At 48.9% G+C, this 16,300-nt stretch overlaps 1 protein-coding gene across 2 annotated transcripts; it reads left to right on the top strand.

The window, feature by feature from the left end:
• Window positions 1–12,712: 12,712 nt before the first annotated feature.
• On the top strand, window positions 12,713–15,429 carry TMEM218 (transmembrane protein 218). 2 transcript variants are annotated; one of them, XR_009279544.1, is made up of 4 exons: window positions 12,713–12,835; window positions 12,980–13,082; window positions 14,930–15,134; window positions 15,307–15,368. XR_009279544.1 is itself a non-coding variant. In XM_058856993.1 (3 exons), exons 1-3 carry the CDS (start codon window positions 12,732–12,734, stop codon window positions 15,062–15,064), a joined length of 342 nt encoding a protein of 113 aa, XP_058712976.1. In that variant the 5' UTR covers window positions 12,713–12,731; the 3' UTR covers window positions 15,065–15,429. The 2 variants fall into 2 exon arrangements, 1 of the variants encoding a protein (XP_058712976.1); XM_058856993.1 differs by having other exon boundaries at window positions 14,930–15,429.
• The last annotated feature ends 871 nt before the right edge of the window (window positions 15,430–16,300 follow it).

Raw genomic sequence — 16,300 nt, 5'->3', positions numbered from 1 at the left:
GCCCCGCCGCGCCGCCGCCGCCACGCCACGCCCACCGCCCGCGGGGCCACGCCCCCCACGCCGGGCCACGCCCCCCTCGGGCCCGCCCCGCCCCACGGTCACGCCCACGGCCACGCCCCCTTCGCTCCCCTCAGCGCCCCCTGCCGGCCCGCGCTGCTCCCCCGCCCCCCGCCCCAAACGGAGCCGCCCCCCCGGAACCCCCCAGACCCCCCCGGAACCCCCCGGAACCCCCCGGAACCCCCCGGACCCCTCCGGAGCCCCCCGGAACCCCCCGGAACCCCCGGAACCCCCCGGACCTCTCCGGAACCCCCCGGACCCCCCCGGAACCCCCCGGAACCCCCCGGAACCCCCCGGACCCCTCCGGAACCCCCCGGACCCCCCCGGAACCCCCCGGAACCCCCCGGACCCCTCCGGAACCCCCCGGTGTCCCCAGCACCGCGCTCACAGCCTCCCCAGAACACCCCTGCTCCCCTCTAACGGAGCCCCAGCACCGCATCTGCCACCCGGCAGCGTCCGTCCCCTGCTTTATTTCCCAAGCAGGCTGCCCGTATCACCCCCTAACACCCAGTGCCCCTCCAGCAGCATCTGCTCCCCTCCAGATTCCCTCGCTGCCCTTCCCCCGGGATGCTTTTGCCATCCCAGACACATTCAGAGCCAGCCTCGGTGGCCTTTGGGCTCCCCTTTGGGTCCCCCCCTCCATCAAGCCCCCAAGGGGGGTTAACAAACCCCTCCACCCCCCAGCACAACCTTGAAATTTAGGGTACCCACCCCAAACCCCTCCTGTGCTATTATTCCCCAGGCAAAACACTCTTATTTTGGAAATATCTATTAATTATTGTTAATTTGGGGGAGGGGGGTGGGCTTCTGACAGAGCTCCCCCTGCCCAAATTTTGGTCCACGTGAGACATCGACTGCCCTTCTCTCTCCCAAAGACCTGAAGATGAACTTTTCCTGGAATCACATTCATTGGATCCACTGGGTCCTACAGCCAAATTTTCCCACATTTTATTGCAAAAGCCACAGGGGTAGATTTTTCTAGATCAGCCTGGCCACAGTTTTTTTTTCTTCTCCCAATTTTCCATCCCCTTCCTTAAAGAAAAACGCCATCAAGAACGGATTTAACGAGAAACGCTGAATTTCTGCCCATTTCCTAAAGATATTGGGTGGGAGACAGAGTCATTCAAAAGAGCCCCAGAATTCCTTTGGAATAGGTTAATGAGTTAAGGAATAGGTTAAAGCTGACTCCAAAGAGTTACAGAGGGATGTAGGAGCCAGGTGTGTAAATGATGGCCATGGAGTCACAGATGCAATTGGAAAGGTGAACAAACAAATTAAATTTAAGGCCAGTAACCCAAAACACTTTAATTTTTCCTCTTCAGTTTTCCAGAACAAATGGCCTTTTGAAAAACCAGCATTCCTAAATCTCTCCTTCTAGTTTATCCCAAAAATAAGTCCATCCAGAAAATATTTTCTCCACTGTTTGTACTTCCTACTTGGGAGCAGGCTCTAACACACACTGATGTCCTTTGGGTTGGCCAGTGAAGAACAAGGGAAAATAGATGGCTCCCACTTGGAATCCATCAATAAAATAACAGAGAGATGCAGTGGGTGGTTGGGATGAATCCCACCCAAGCCCCCCTCAAAAAAAAAAAAATAAAATACAGAAAAAAATCACTGCATTGCATCGCTGAGAAAACCAGCGGGAACTCAGAGCATCCCCTCGGTCCTTCGGAGATGTTGGAATGATTTATAGGAATTTCTTGCCTTGTAAATCAGCCAGCGGGACGTTTTTCCCCTCCCTTATTACTATTCCACAGAAGCGAGCAAAGATGAGGAGCCATAAAGCTGTCGCCGGTTGTTTCAACCAGCTGGGGATGCCAGACAGAAAATATTTCGGGTTTTGCAGAAGCTGTAGAATTGGAAAGAAGAGAGAAGGGGAGGCAGATGGAAAAGCCATCACCATGATATCAAAGGACCACTGGATCATCCACACTTGGCATCTCATCTTTCTTGCATCTCATCTTGGAAAACAGGGATGTAAAAAGCAGGCACATGTGGGGCATATTTTAAGCTACATCATTGCCAAAAATATCCAAAAGCTCAAAATTTTAGGGTCCTCGTGGTGCAGGGGTATTTCTTCTGGAGCCAGCAGCAACAAGCTCCTCACATTCATTCCTCAAGCATCCCAAGTTCATTCCTCAAGCATCCCACATTTGATCCTTGGATATTCCCTTGGATATCCCACATTCACTCCCTGGGCATCCCTCATTTATCTTCCCCAATTTGTTACCAATTGCCAAAACAATTCCTCCACTGGTTTTAGAATCTCACTTTTAAACTCCAGGGAAAGTATGCAGGCCCAGATTTTTCCTTCAAAAAGGCAAAATCTTCTTCTTCCCTGGAGAGGCTTTTCCAGAGGTTAATTATCATCAATTATCATCCTTGGTTAAAAAAAAATACATTTCCCAGTTGGATTGGCCACTTCATCACCCAGCCATGGGAGCTTGTGGAGTTTTTGGTGATAAATTAAATTTTGCTCACACTCAGTCTCGTAGTTCTTTTCCCCAGAAAAAAAACAAACATCTTTCTGCTGCAACAGGCCACTACTGAGTGATTTTTTTTTTGGTCAGATCTCAGCCCACAAACCCTGAGCCTCCAGATCTCCAGGATCCTGCATCTCTACTGAGAAGAGTTTGAGTACCAACTCACTTCTTCCCACCCTGGACTCCTGCTGGAAGGGATTTCCAAACCTCAAAACCAGGAAATCCTCCCTCAGACACCTTTTTGCATCCCTATCCCAATCCAGATTGCTGGAAACCCTCCCTGAAATTAAACCCCCTGTACTTAAAATTCCCCCAAATTCTGAGGGTGGTGCCTTTTCCATGCCCCAGACTGGAGCATGGGCACCTCAGGGAGATTTTTTTCCATGTGTGAAATCAGTGTTTTAAATATATAATTGCCACAAACTCACTGGCACTTATTCCAGAGGACATGGATGGGTCTTTTCCAAAAGAGACGAGTACTCAGAGCAGGTTTGATAAAATATTAAACATTTGGCAAGAGCAGCAACATACATAACCAGCAATATTTACATTTTTACATAACGGGCTTCAGGAGAAAACAAATTACATAAAATATAGAGGTTTAGTCTCCGTCATTTCGCTGCTCCTCCATAAATAATTCAATTCTCTTTCCAAGATTGTATTATTGCTCGTGCTGGATTTGTCTAAGAAAAACTGTGACGGGATTCTCTGCAAGATGCAGAAAAGAAAAACCCAGTAAATTATTCAGTGACAGATGTTTAAAAAAAAAGGAAGATTTTGGGGACATTTCCACGAGGCTGAGCCTTGCTTCAGCCCTGCAGCAGGTTGGAGGGGTCCAATGTCCCTTCCAAACTGCTTACAGGGAGAATGTCCAGCTCCTCAGGAGTTAAAAGATGCTACAAAGGAATCCCTAAAGACAATTTAGGATTTGTTTTGGGTAGGATGTTTCTCCAAATTGTCCCAGTGGTACCCACCTGCCCTTCATCCCTCTGGCTCGGCCACTGCATTTGGATCTGGCGATGATGGGCAAAGCAAATCACCCATTAAAATTTGTGCTGGATTTTTAGGAGATATTTAAGGACATGAATATTTTCCTACACCTTTCCAAACCCTCTCCAGTAACAACTTTCAAGAAGTGAGAAGGAAATTCAACCAATGAAGCCTTAAAAGCTGCGTAAGGACCGTCCACACAGACAATCATCTGTCCAAACCCAACAATGCTTGTGCCAAATGTGGGGTGAAATTAAAAGTTTCCCCAAATTTTAACTGTTCAGCTCATGGAAGATTTATATTTCACTTGATTTCCCCTCCATTTTTGGTTCTTCACTTACTCACAGGACAACTTCTCTTTTTACCTGTGCACATGATTTTCCTGGGAATAATAAGAGAGTCAAGCCCAAAAGATTTACGACACTGAGACAACAATGTTATTTTTGAAGTCACCGTGCATTTTAAACAATCTCAGACACACAAACAAGCATGTAATTTCACAAGAACTAATAGATAAATACATGGGAGAATATAATTAAGGGGTTTCTAAATAAACCACAGGGACAAGGAGGATATATTAAAAATAAGTGATCAATTCCAGGATGGCTCTATATACCCAGAGGTTTTCCTATGCAAGATTAAATAAGATTAGGTTTATTTCTTGTGAGAGATTGATGGATTGATAATAAAGAAAGCTAAAGCCAAAACAAAGGAATTTTCCCCATTGATGGGGGGAAATGCACCAAGCAACTGGGATTGGGTGGGAAAACATCTAAAAAAAATGGGATTTCTCCCCTCCTCACAGCAGCTGAGTGGGGGTTAATGATGGCTTTTTGAGCCAGGAAGGCATTTTGGGGTCCTTCCAGAGGGCAAGTGATGGATAAATTTATCAGGCATTTGATTAGAAAATCCCTGCTGCCAACTTACTCCTCTTAAATGTTTCATTTCAAGGCATAATAAGTCCTCAGCTGGTTTTTGCTGCTCCTTCAGGCTCTCCTGTGCAAAGTTACTGAAAGCATCTGACTGACTGCTCCTTTCCCAAGCATTTCCAGGGATAAATAATAAAAAAAAGAAGGCTTTTAAAAGTGACTTACCTCCAGCACTTGGACAAGGTTTGGAGTCTATTTTCCAGAGGCAATATCAGCTGACTGAGATAGAGATGGGCTGGAGGGACGCCCAAGGGGGGAAACAAAAAATTAGAAATAATTGTGAAACGGCACCTTGCGCAAATAGTGCAAAAACAAAACCAGGGTTGGTCAATAGGCTGAGCCCCCCTCCAGTTTCTGTTTCTCTTGAGTATCTGCAGTACCTGGCAGTCAGAAAAGGCAACGTGGAGATGCTGATCCCTCCCTTTTAAAATTTTGACTCCACCTGAGATGTTTCTTCACCTTGGCTGGGCTTTGGCGCTCATTCCTCATCCTCTTTCTGGTTCAGGCCGTGATGGGAGCTCAACCTTCAGCATCTCCTCACTGAGCTATGCCAGCACCAGCCTGGCTTCCCAGCAGCTGGTGAAGGGAGAAGAGCAGAGATGGTCACAACTCTTTAAAGATGCAAATTGAGAAGCAGCCATCATAACAAGAGAGCTCTGCTAATTCTCTTACGAGTATGCAGATTTCGACGCTGACTTTTCCTAGGCTTATTTGTTTTATTTAGCAACGAATTTAATACCAGCTCCCTGAAGCAAAGAGACAGATGGACTATAAACTTTGAATTTTGAGTAGCTTTACTTTCTTAGGTTCATGTCATCTTTGATGTCTTCTGAAATTACATCTTGGAAAGTTTGCAGGGATTGAATTCTGCTTTTTTACAGCCCCCAAAGCCATTTGATTAGCCGCCTTTTAATTTTTTTTCTCTTGTACAGGTTACCTGAAGGATCTTAAATACCATCTCAGTGATTCATATCCTTGGCTGCCAGAGTTGTCTCAGGGAGTTGCCAGTGGACCTGAGAGAACCAAAGCACTGCATAATATCTTCTCAAAATAAGTTTTATGCATCCTTTGGGATGGAAAACTTCTGAGATCTGAGACTAAAACCCCTGGGCTGAAATAAAATGATGTCCTTGCAGGACACAGGGAAACTGGGGTGGGGTTTTGGAAGGACCACAAAGTCATAATGCAGCAGGAAGGATTCATCTCCTTTTTTTCTTTTTTTGGGGTTTTTTTTTTTTTGGTTTTTTTTTGCCATCCACCAGCAATTAAAAAATTGGGTTGGAAATGAGGAGAAACAATGAGGAGAGGTTGGTGCAGCTCGGGGAAGCCACTGAGGGGAGGGTGGTGTCCATCCTTCAGTTGTCCACAAGTGGCCGGATGAAGCCACGAGCTGATTGAACACCATGATGGTCAGATACACAAAACCACCCTTTTTACCAACAGCCCTGAGGTGTGTGAAAATTCAATATTTAATCTGGAGGTATAAAAAAACATATCCCACGTGCTCAGGAGTCAGGGAGAGGTGAACTTGAGGGTAACACTGCGACTTTTGGAGTTAACTTCTTCGACCTAGCACATCTAGGCCCAGCCAGGTCCCATCACAACTCATTTCCCTACCATCACACACAAACAGGAGAGGAAATTAAAATTAAAAAAAAAAATCCTACAATGACAAAAAACCTTGTATAATTTCCAAGCTGCAGCCCAGGAAACAGCAGGAAAAAAAAAAATCAATGTATGTCAAATGAATAAGGGTGAGAACAAAGGTGTTTCAAGGAGCCAAGAATAAAACCAGAATGAAAACTGCAAACAGCCTTGACTGCCAAAAAATCCACCTGCCTGGAAGTCCTGTGGGTCTCAGCAATGAATTTGGGCCATTTCAGCAGTTTTTGGTTGATTCCAGCCACCAGCATCCCACCATGGGCAGATGTTTCCACTGCTCAACCCTTTCTGGATTTGAGACATTATTGACTGCTCAGTTGCAGTGGAATTATAACAGATGATTATTAAGGGCACATTAAAGTCTAATGAGTGGCCAGTGATTAATGCCATGGTGAAGAATACCAAAAGAACTCATGATGATGGGCCACTTAAAATGAAGTGTTGTGGGTTTCATTGTCAATGGCTCCTTGGTTTCTCACCTGAGAGCTCTTGGGTGGGAAGGGAGAGGAGGTTGACACAGGTAAAGGTGCAAGGAATCCAAAATGATGATGCAGGGAGGCCCCATGGAGATACCCTTTAAAGGTAAGATTGGTGGGAATAGCATTTCTTGGGGAAATGTATGGGAAATAGAAATTTCTTGGAAAAACATTTTACTGTGGGGTTTAGAGCCTTTGGGAATGTCATTAGAAAAGCAAATTTTAATTGTTACCTTCTCCCCCAGAGCCTGTTCTTGTCTTTTTCCCCCCTCAATCTTCTTATACTCATTTTCCATGGATTCTTCACCTCTTTCCTTCAGCTTTGCCTATTCTCCATCCCTTGCAGCACTCACAGAGGTCTCTGCAGTCAAATTTCAGTCTCTCAGGTGGTTTCTCTCCTTCCTCCCCTTGTCTGGAACAGATTTTGCCACAATATCAACCCATGTTGACTCCACAAGGACATGTCATCCCATGTGGGCATGATGACATTAAAACACCCCCAGGAGACAACTACAGCAACTTTCTTTTTGTAGGGTTTTTTGGGAAATTGCAGCAGTTGCTTGAACTTTGGAGAACCAAATATCAAAATATTTATTGCTATTTATTTACTAGAACCAATCTAGTAATTTACTGGACTGAACTAAAGTTACATTTACAAGTCACCAAACCCAAATTTTTACCAACTTCCTCCCAGTTGGGAGTGATGTGAACCATGAGAGGAGTCATTAGGTGTGAGGACAGAGACACCCTTCCTCCATCCACCTTCTCCAAGTGCTTCTGCCTTGAGGTCAGTCTTATCCCACAGTGGGAAATGTTTTCTCTCCTCCCACCAGCCAGGGCCTTTTAGAGCCATTTCCACTTGCTGGGATGGGATTTATTTTTTTTATCCCATTTGAAAAGTGACTTCATATTCCATTTTATTTTTTTTTTTTGAACGTTGCAGGATTTATTCTGTTTGAAGTCTTACATCCTCATTTCCTGTCAGGATGATTAAAATTGATTTCCGCCATCAGCTAGAAAAAGATAATCTGAAGTGGGTTCCTGTGAGAGAGAGCTCTATCCCCACTGGAGACATTACTAACCCTCTCCTGTTATTTTAACTTTCTTTTTTTGGGGGGATGTCTCTTTGGAAAAGGACAACTCAAGTGCTCCTCAGCCATAAGTGTCCTCCAGGTAAGTTGGCAAGAACAATTTAATCTCATTTTTTCCCATCACAGGAGGTGGACTGGGGGATTTAAATAGCTCTTGTTTACCGCTGTATTTTTAGAGGAGTAATTGGATCCTCCTGACGCCTTCACTTTGCTTTCTCCAGCTCCTCATCTCTGACCCCACACCTGCACCTGTCCCAGTTTGTATCTGGGCAAGAAGAAATGGGATGGGGTTTTTCCCCAGCATTAATCTGGGCGGTTCCAACCTCACTCAGAGACTTTGCAGGAGGAGCAGGGAGGGATTTGGGCTGGAAAAAACATTGGCAAGCTGTAGAACATCTGGCCAACAAAGAAAACATGGAAAAAATTAGTCCAGAGGGCAAGTGGCACTCAGGGATACAGCGGTTCCAACCTCTACCCATCTCTTAAATCAACTAAACCTGGAATATTCTAAAAAAAATCAATTAAAATAAATATTTTTTTTCTAAATCAATTCAGTACATTTTTATAATTGACTAACTAAATTTTAGAATTAACAAAATCAGCTAAATGCTGGATATCCTGACTAATCTCCAAAATATCCCTGAAATATAAAGAACATCTGAAGGATCTTGGGGCCTCATGACCACACTGGTTTGCAGCAAAACCCCATAAGCAAATTTATGCAAATGAGGGGGCCTGGCGGTTCCTATCACACCAAAGATGAAATGTTCTGTGTGTTCTGACACCCTTTTCCCCATCCACCACCTCCAGACTCCCAAGCCATGAGGAATCCCCCCAAAAGAGGGGTCCCCACCATCCAACAGATCCCCATCACAAGGTTTAAACACCCTTACAAGAGAGTAATTTAACGCCATTCCCAGCTTAAGCTCCATATCTACCGGGCGTGAAATTAGTTCCAGCAAGCTGCAAATTTGCCACTAATAAAAATATTTAGCAATTCGCTAGTCTTTAAATCAGGAGCAGAATATTTTCTTTTCTTGCATCAACGCCTGTTTCTTTTTAATTCTAATATTGGAGCATCGGGGAGCTCCAGCCGTAAAACTGGAAGTCTCACGACTGCGCGAGCAGTTTTAAATCAGTTCCCTCAGCGCTCCCAACTCCACCACCAAGAGTTTGATCGTTTATTATCATTTAATATTAGGCCTCATTGGTTGTTTTGGCCACCAGGATGAGCTGGGCATGGTGGATTTGCAGGTTTTAACCCAAAAGAAGCTGAACCTGCCCTGTTTCCAGGGGCTGCTGCTCTCACAAAAGAGCTTTGATCCATGTGATCCTATCTTGAAGGAAAGTGACCTCTCTGTCCTCCTGAGCCAAGCATTTAATTAGCCTCAGCACTAATTGCATCTCTCTGCCAAGCCTATTTCATCCAATGCCAGCCTCAGGATCTTTGTCACGCCTTTGCCAAGAAATTCCACAATTCCCTGATCTCTTCCTTGGGAAAAACTCCCCACAGTGACACCACATCCTTCAAACCATTCCTTTTCCTTGGCAGGACAGCAGCACCCATCCACTGGACAAGAGAATCATTTGTGTCCAAGTAAATCCTTTGAATTGGGTTTTCTGGGCCATCCCACAGCACCTGCATGACTCCACTTCTCCATATTTAAAGCAGATTATTGCTTGAGAGCCAGGAAAGGCTTTATGATACCTCTGTTATGGATATCAAACACGTTGGAGCTGGAATTCATCATCACCCCTTCATCTGTCATCACTTGGATGTGTCCTGTCCCCAGCACAAGGGTTTGGGTGCAAATTCCACACAGTGCAAATCAAAAGTCTTGGAGAAACCTGAATGTGTGACACCAGAAAACTTCTCTACATCAACAGTTGTCCTGAAAAAAAGCACCACAAATAGGAAGCTTGTCCAAGAGTCATGATAACAACAGAAAAATCCTCAATATTTGCTGCTCTCCTATGATTTTTAATTCACTTTTTATACCCAGCATTGCCTTTCTCCCACTTTCTGTTACTTCATTTCTCCAGGTGCAATGCAACACTGACACAAGCAATAAATGAGACCAAATCTAAACAGGTAAAAGCTGGAAGGAAAAGTTATTTTAGGCCAGCAATAAATGATTTTTGGGCAATAAAACCAGATCTTTACATTCAACTGATGGGCTGACAGAGCAGTCTGCAAGGCAAATCCCCAGCAGGGCATTTCTGGTGCTGGGAGGAGGCTGAGGGTGCAGAATGAAGGATGGGTTTAGGATGATGGGGTTTAGGATGATGGGGTTTAGGATGATGAGCTTTGTTGCAGATGTGTTGGGGAAATTTCTGGCGAAGGTTGTGCTTTGATGAAAGTACAAATGGGGTTGGTTTTTGCCAGTTTTCCTTATCTGTGATTTTGCCATCTGCCTTCATTGTGCTCAGAGAAACCTGCAGCCTTGCTATGATACCATGTGGGCTCTGCAAATAAATAATATTAAATATTATGTGTTATGTGTAATTTATTACATATAATATACCTTATTAAATATTGAATACATTTAATATTAAAGGGATACATAAAATATAGGTATTTTGGAGGGTGTTAGGCTGCTGGGCTCATTTCAACTCCAAATCTTGTGCTTGAGTTACCATCAGCCCTACTGCTCTGGTGGGGTTAAAATGAACAAAATCAGATAAATGATCAGATGAATGATGCAAGCAGCATGGCTCAGAGCTGCCCACTGGATGTGCTTGCTGGGCTGTATATTGCATTTATCCTTCAACTTCTGGCCAAATATCTGGGATGTGGCCTGGTCCACCAGCAGGATCAATAGCTGGATGATTCAAGCTCTCTGCTTCAAGCTCTTGAACTGGCTTAAGATTGTTGTTGCTGGTATCAAGAAACTTCCAGGCAGCACCAAGACATGGAGATGAGAAATGAAAACCCAATCAATATGGGAAGAGGTTAACAAGGCTGTTGGAAAAGCTGTGGATAAGAGGTACAAGAGAAAAATAAGCCAAGGAAAAGCTTTATTGGCTGATGAATCAAACATATTGCTTCTAGATGAAAAGCCAAAGGATGCAAAAGGAGTGGCAGAAGGAGAAGGCTCCAGTTGAAAACAGGGTTATGGAAAGAAATTTGGGGTTTTAGAAACAACCAGGTTCCAAAATATGCAAAGAAATGGGAAAACAGAGAAAAGCAAAGGGAGAGTCCCAGAAAACAGGAGCAAATGTTTCATTTCTCATTGCCAGCAGGAGCAGGAAGCACAGGGAAAACAGCAGAGAAGGAGTGGGAAAGGAAGGGCAGAGATGGACATCAACAAGGTGGGGATTGCAGAGGGAGAAAAACCCTGCCTGGTGGGATTAACAACACCAAGCAGAGCAGGAAGGAGTTTGCTATCAAACATACGTTTTTAATGTGTTGGCAGCCGGTCACCACTCCATGCCAAGTAAAGGCAGGTGTCAGAGACAGTTTGTGTTCTGCTTGCTGAAGCATTTGGTGTCATGCTGGTGACTCTGATTTCATCACAGGGAAAGGCAGGTCGGTGCTGTGCAGAATAATTAACCGCTGCTTTATTCCTCCCCTTGAAAGAAGCGACAGAAAACGCCCGCCCAGGTGACATTTTATGCAGCCAAAGTATTGCAGACTTCAAGCAGTTGAGACAGAAAATATCAATGTTTAGGGGTTTTTTTGATTCACGGCCCAGAGTGTCTGGATTTGGAACGAGATCGTCTTTAAAATCCTTTCCAACCCAAAGCATTATGTAATTCTGAGATTCTGTGATAAAGTCACTCATCAAACCACACTGGCCTGGGTCTGATGGGCAAGATGTGATGGTGAAGAGACAGGATTTATAAACAGGCTGAAATATTTATTTTAAATGGAAATTCCTCTTGTATTGATATTAGAAGATGTTCATAGCATCGACCAACCTCTCTAGTCTGGCTTGGCTGCTCCAGACCCCAGCATGGCTGTTCCAAAACCCTGCTGTAGTCCCTGTGTCAGCGTTACCGTATTAACGAAACCTGCCTGATTTGTGCCCTAAATCCAACTGAGGGTGTGGACAGGTGAATTTTTAGGGTTCTGGGGTGAAAGCGCGTTCAGAGGTGCTCTCTGCAGAGGGCTGGGCAGGAGCTGGGTGTCCCCGGCCCATGCGGGGGATGAAGCACCGGGAGGGGAATTCGCGATCTCCCGGGAGCAGCGGCGAGCTCCGGGACGGGGCCGCGGGACAGGGACCGGGATCCTGGGGATTCCATGAGGCCAGGGCGACCGGGACTCAACAGGGACCGGGTCTGTAGGGCCGGGTTTCTATAGGATTGGGACCGGGATGGCACCGGGATGAGGGCTGGGATGGGGCCCGGGATCGGGGCCGGGATCGGGATCGGGATCGGGATCGGGATCGGGATCGGGGCCAGGATCAGGATCGGGATCGGGGCCGGGATCGGGGATCGGGGCCGGGATCGGGATCGGGGCCGGGATCAGGATCGGGATCGGGATCGGGATCGGGATCGGGGCCGGGATCGGGATCGGGATCGGGATCGGGATCGGGGCCAGGATCGGGATCGGGATCGGGGCCGGGATCAGGATCGGGATAGGGATCGGGATCGGGATCGGGATCGGGATCGGGGCCGGGATCGGGATCGGGATCGGGATCGGGATCGGGGATCGGGATCGGGATCGGGATCGGGATCGGGATCGGGATCGGGATCGGGATCAGGATCGGGATCGGGATCGGGGCCGGGATCGGGATCGGGGCTGGGATCGGGATCGGGATCAGGATCGGGATCGGGATCGGGATCGGGATCGGGATCGGGATCGGGCACTCGGCTCCCCCAGCGCGCCCCCGCCTCCAGCAGCGCGAGGAAAGCCCCGCCCATCCCTCCCCGCTCAGCCAATGGGAAGCGCCGAACGAGCGCCGGGCGGGGCAGGGAACGCGGCGGTCCCGCCCGCCCTCCGCCCCTCAGCCAATAGAAAGCTCGGGCCGCGCTGCGGGCAGCGCTGATTGGTCGGGGCGGTGCGGTTGCTAGGCAGAAGCGGCGGCGCGGGGCGGCATGGCGGGCGCGCTGGGCGTGGGGCCGGGGGTGCTGGCGCTGCTGCTGCTCTGGGCAATGGCGCTGCTGCTCGTGCTGGCGCTGCTGCGCGCCGGCCGCGCCCGGTGAGAGACGGCACCGGGCCCGGGGACACGGCGGGGGTGGGGCGGGATCCCCGGTGGGTACAGGGACGGGAGGGGCCCGGTGAGCGCGGGGGTTCGGGCCCGCAGGCGCTGAGCTCGCCCCGCCGCTCCCCGCTGTCCCCGCAGGGTCGCCGCGGTGCCGGTGGCGCTCGGAGCCGCCGCGCTCACGGCCGCGCTGCTGCTGTTCCCCCGGGAGGGCGAGAGTCCGGCCCCAGCCGGCGCTGAGGAGGTGAGGCCGGGCAAGAGGGGCCGGGCAGGGCGGGCGGTGCCCCGGGGGAGCCCCGGGAGTGTCCCGGGTGTGTCCCGGGGGTGTCCCGGGTGTGTCCCGGGAGTGTCCCGGGGGAGCCCCGGGTGTGTCCCGGGTGTGTCCCGGGGGTGTCCCGGGTGTGTCCCGGGTGTGTCCCGGGAGTGTCCCGGGTGAGCCCCGGGTGTGTCCCGGGTGAGCCCCGGGTGTGCCCCGGGTGAGCCCCGGCTGTGTCCCGGCTGTGCCCCGGGTGAGCTCCGGCTGTGCCCCGGGTGAGTCCCGGGACGGGCCTGGAGGGCAATGCGTGGCCCCGGCTCCTGCCCTGAAGCGCCGGGGATGTTCCTTTTCCTTGGGAATGGCCCCAGGTGGGTTTTTGACCCAGGGATGGGCCCCAGCGGCCGTCCAGGAGCCCTGGGAATGGTTCTGTACCGCGGGGATGGGCCGCAAGGATGCCCGGAGGAATCCCGGAGGGAATGAATGGGCTTTTACCTCAGCCCCAGCCCCGGTACCATCCCCGGTGCCCAGGAGATCGCCCCGGGCTCCTTTCTGGTCTCCCGCTGGCACAGCCTGTGTCCTCATGGAGCCGGTAACTATGAACTTCTTTAACTAAATTGCTGATTTACACGATGATCCACCTGAGCCGGGAGGTTTGGCTCCCCTCCTCCTGTCCCCAGGGGCTCTGTGCGGGGATTGCTCTCCTGCTTCGCTCCCTCCCAGCTCCAGCAGCCTCTGCTCCCTCTGCCATTCCCTTTCCTTATCGTTTTCCTTCCAATTCTGCAGCCTTTCCCTCTCCCCTCAGCTCTGCTTTCTGATTAAAGCCCAATAACTGCTCTTTAGCTCTTTTGTAGGTTCTTGCCGTGCTTGAGCATGAAAAGCCATCTGCATTGTCAGGCACAGGGATCTCCCCCAGTTTTTGGATCAGGCTGAGCTCTCCCAGAGCTCTTTGGGCTTTGAATACACAAAGTTTCGTGGCCTTTCAGGTGCCATTTCCTATGTTCTATTATTAATGCATGTTAATTACTGCTCTTCTGGTTCTTGTTCTGTGTAAATCCCTACTAAAAGACACTTGTAATGTTCTTTTCTTCTCTCTGTGTCACATCTGCCCTGCTGGTGTGAAGGTTAGGAGTGAGATGAAGGGCAGCCCAGTGCGTGTTTGTTGCCTGGGAGGCAAATGGAATTGGAAAGCTTATTTTTATACAGATCTTCAATTGGACTGGACCTGCCCTGCCTATCAATAATACATGACCTGGGCTTTCTGCACCAAAACTCTGCTAATTGGCTAATTAAAAAGTGAAACGTGCAGAAGGAGCCGGCGCTTGGCTCACCAGAGACTCTCTGCAGGAGCACCAGGGCTGAGCTAATGCGATGGATAAAGCTGAGCCGGGGCTGAGCAGAGCTCTGGGGGGTCTGGGGAGCAGAGAGGGGATTTCATAAACAGCCTCTTCACTGTGGGCTTCTCTTTGTCTTGCCTACCTACCATAGCTTTTTTTTTTTTAATTGTTATTTTTTTTTCTTTTCTCACTATCTCTGTTCTAAAAGGGAATCAGGGCTGGAGGTTTGTGACTGGGGAGAGCTGCTTCAGGGCTTGACTCCTGTCTCTTCCCTTTGCTCAGGACTGTGCTGCTCCACATTAACATTCCCAGTAGCTTTTTGCAGGGATTCTTGTTCTCATTTGTCGCACACTGTGCGTCCCAGAGAGTGCCCGTGCCAGGGATGAAAAGCAAGGCGAGAAATCTGGGGGAGCCCCAGAGGTTCCTTTTTCCAGGACATGGTGTCCTGAAGCAGACTGGGGCTGTGACAGGATGGGAATTTCGTGTTTCTCTTCCCTGCAGATCGTGGACACCTTCCTCATTGGCCGCTTCATCCTCCTGGCTGTGATGAGCCTGGTCTTCCTCGGCTGCCTGTTCCTGTTCCTGATTTATCACCTCATGGAGCCCGTGTACGCCAAGCCACTCCACAGCAGCTAGAGACAGCAGTCTCTGCAAAGAGGAAATCCTGATTTCATGGCAATAAACCAGGAAGAGACACCAGCTGGAGGTGACCATGATGTTCTTTCTGAGCTCAGAAAGAGCCAGGGAAGCAAGTGGAGGCTTTGCTTTATCTTAAAAAGCAAAGTTTGGTCTGAGCAAGATCCTCTTCCTCCCCAGGGGGTTGAAACCTCTGCACCTGCAAAGGTGTGTGAACCTCTGAATCCTGCTCTCATTTACAGGAGAGCTGAGATCCAGGCACTTGGTGCTGCTCCTCATTCAGTGCATTGAACTGAGATGGTTTGTTACTGTTCCTTTTTCACTATAAAACTCTTTTTTTCATTTTAATAAAACTCTTTGAGGAATCCCCGACTCAGGCTTTATTTATTCCACAGGGATGTCACATTTGGCCACACTGTGGTGACAGCTCCCATGAGAACTGCCTTTTTCTAGGGTGGATGTGGGGGTTTGAAGAAAAAAAAAACCTGAACAAACATCATTGTGTGGCTGTGGATTGTTTGGGATGGTCCCTTGGACTGGAAATCAGGAGTGGGGAGTGAATAAGATGCAAAGTGATGGCAGAACAGCAAATGGAAAGCTGCTCTCCCCAGGAGTGAGGGAAAAGCTGTGTCTGACCTCCCTTGTGCTGAGCCATGGAAAATCCCCCTGCTGATACCTGAGTGTTCCCTGCCTGCTGCCAAAGGCTCGTAGCTGCTGCTACCCTAAAACTTCAATTCTAGCACAGATCTTGCTGAAGCTGCTGGTCAACTCCAAACCTTCCCTGTCCCTCTCTTCCCCTTGTGGGGGAGAAAACACTTTCTATGTCTTGCAGGAGCAGCAGTGGGGTGGAATCCCATTTTTGTCCCTATTTTGGGAGGGAAGCCAGGGGAACAATCCTGCTGAAGCAGAGCCAAGCCATCAGCCTGTGCTGAGATGAACCTGTGGGCAGCAGTGGCACGAGCTGCACAGCCAGTGGCAGCAGTTTGTTTTCTTGCATGAACACTCAAAAGGTTCCTAGATTGCAGGAGCAGAGCATTTTTGGTGGCCTGGAGCATCCTGTGACGTTTCTGCAGCAGGGAAGAAGCCTTTACCCTCCCTGCTGCCCTGGGGAGAGGTTCCCACAGGTCACAGGGTGAGGTGGGTTCTATGGTCCGTGTTTTCCAGCCCCACAGGGATGGAGCTGCTCATCCTCCCATGGTTGAGCAGGCAGTGAGTGTTGCAGCCCTGAGCAGTGGT

Source organism: Poecile atricapillus, chromosome 25 (genome assembly GCF_030490865.1).
Source record: "Poecile atricapillus isolate bPoeAtr1 chromosome 25, bPoeAtr1.hap1, whole genome shotgun sequence".
Lineage (NCBI taxonomy): Eukaryota > Metazoa > Chordata > Aves > Passeriformes > Paridae > Poecile > Poecile atricapillus.
This window is presented reverse-complemented; position numbering and strand designations above follow the sequence as displayed.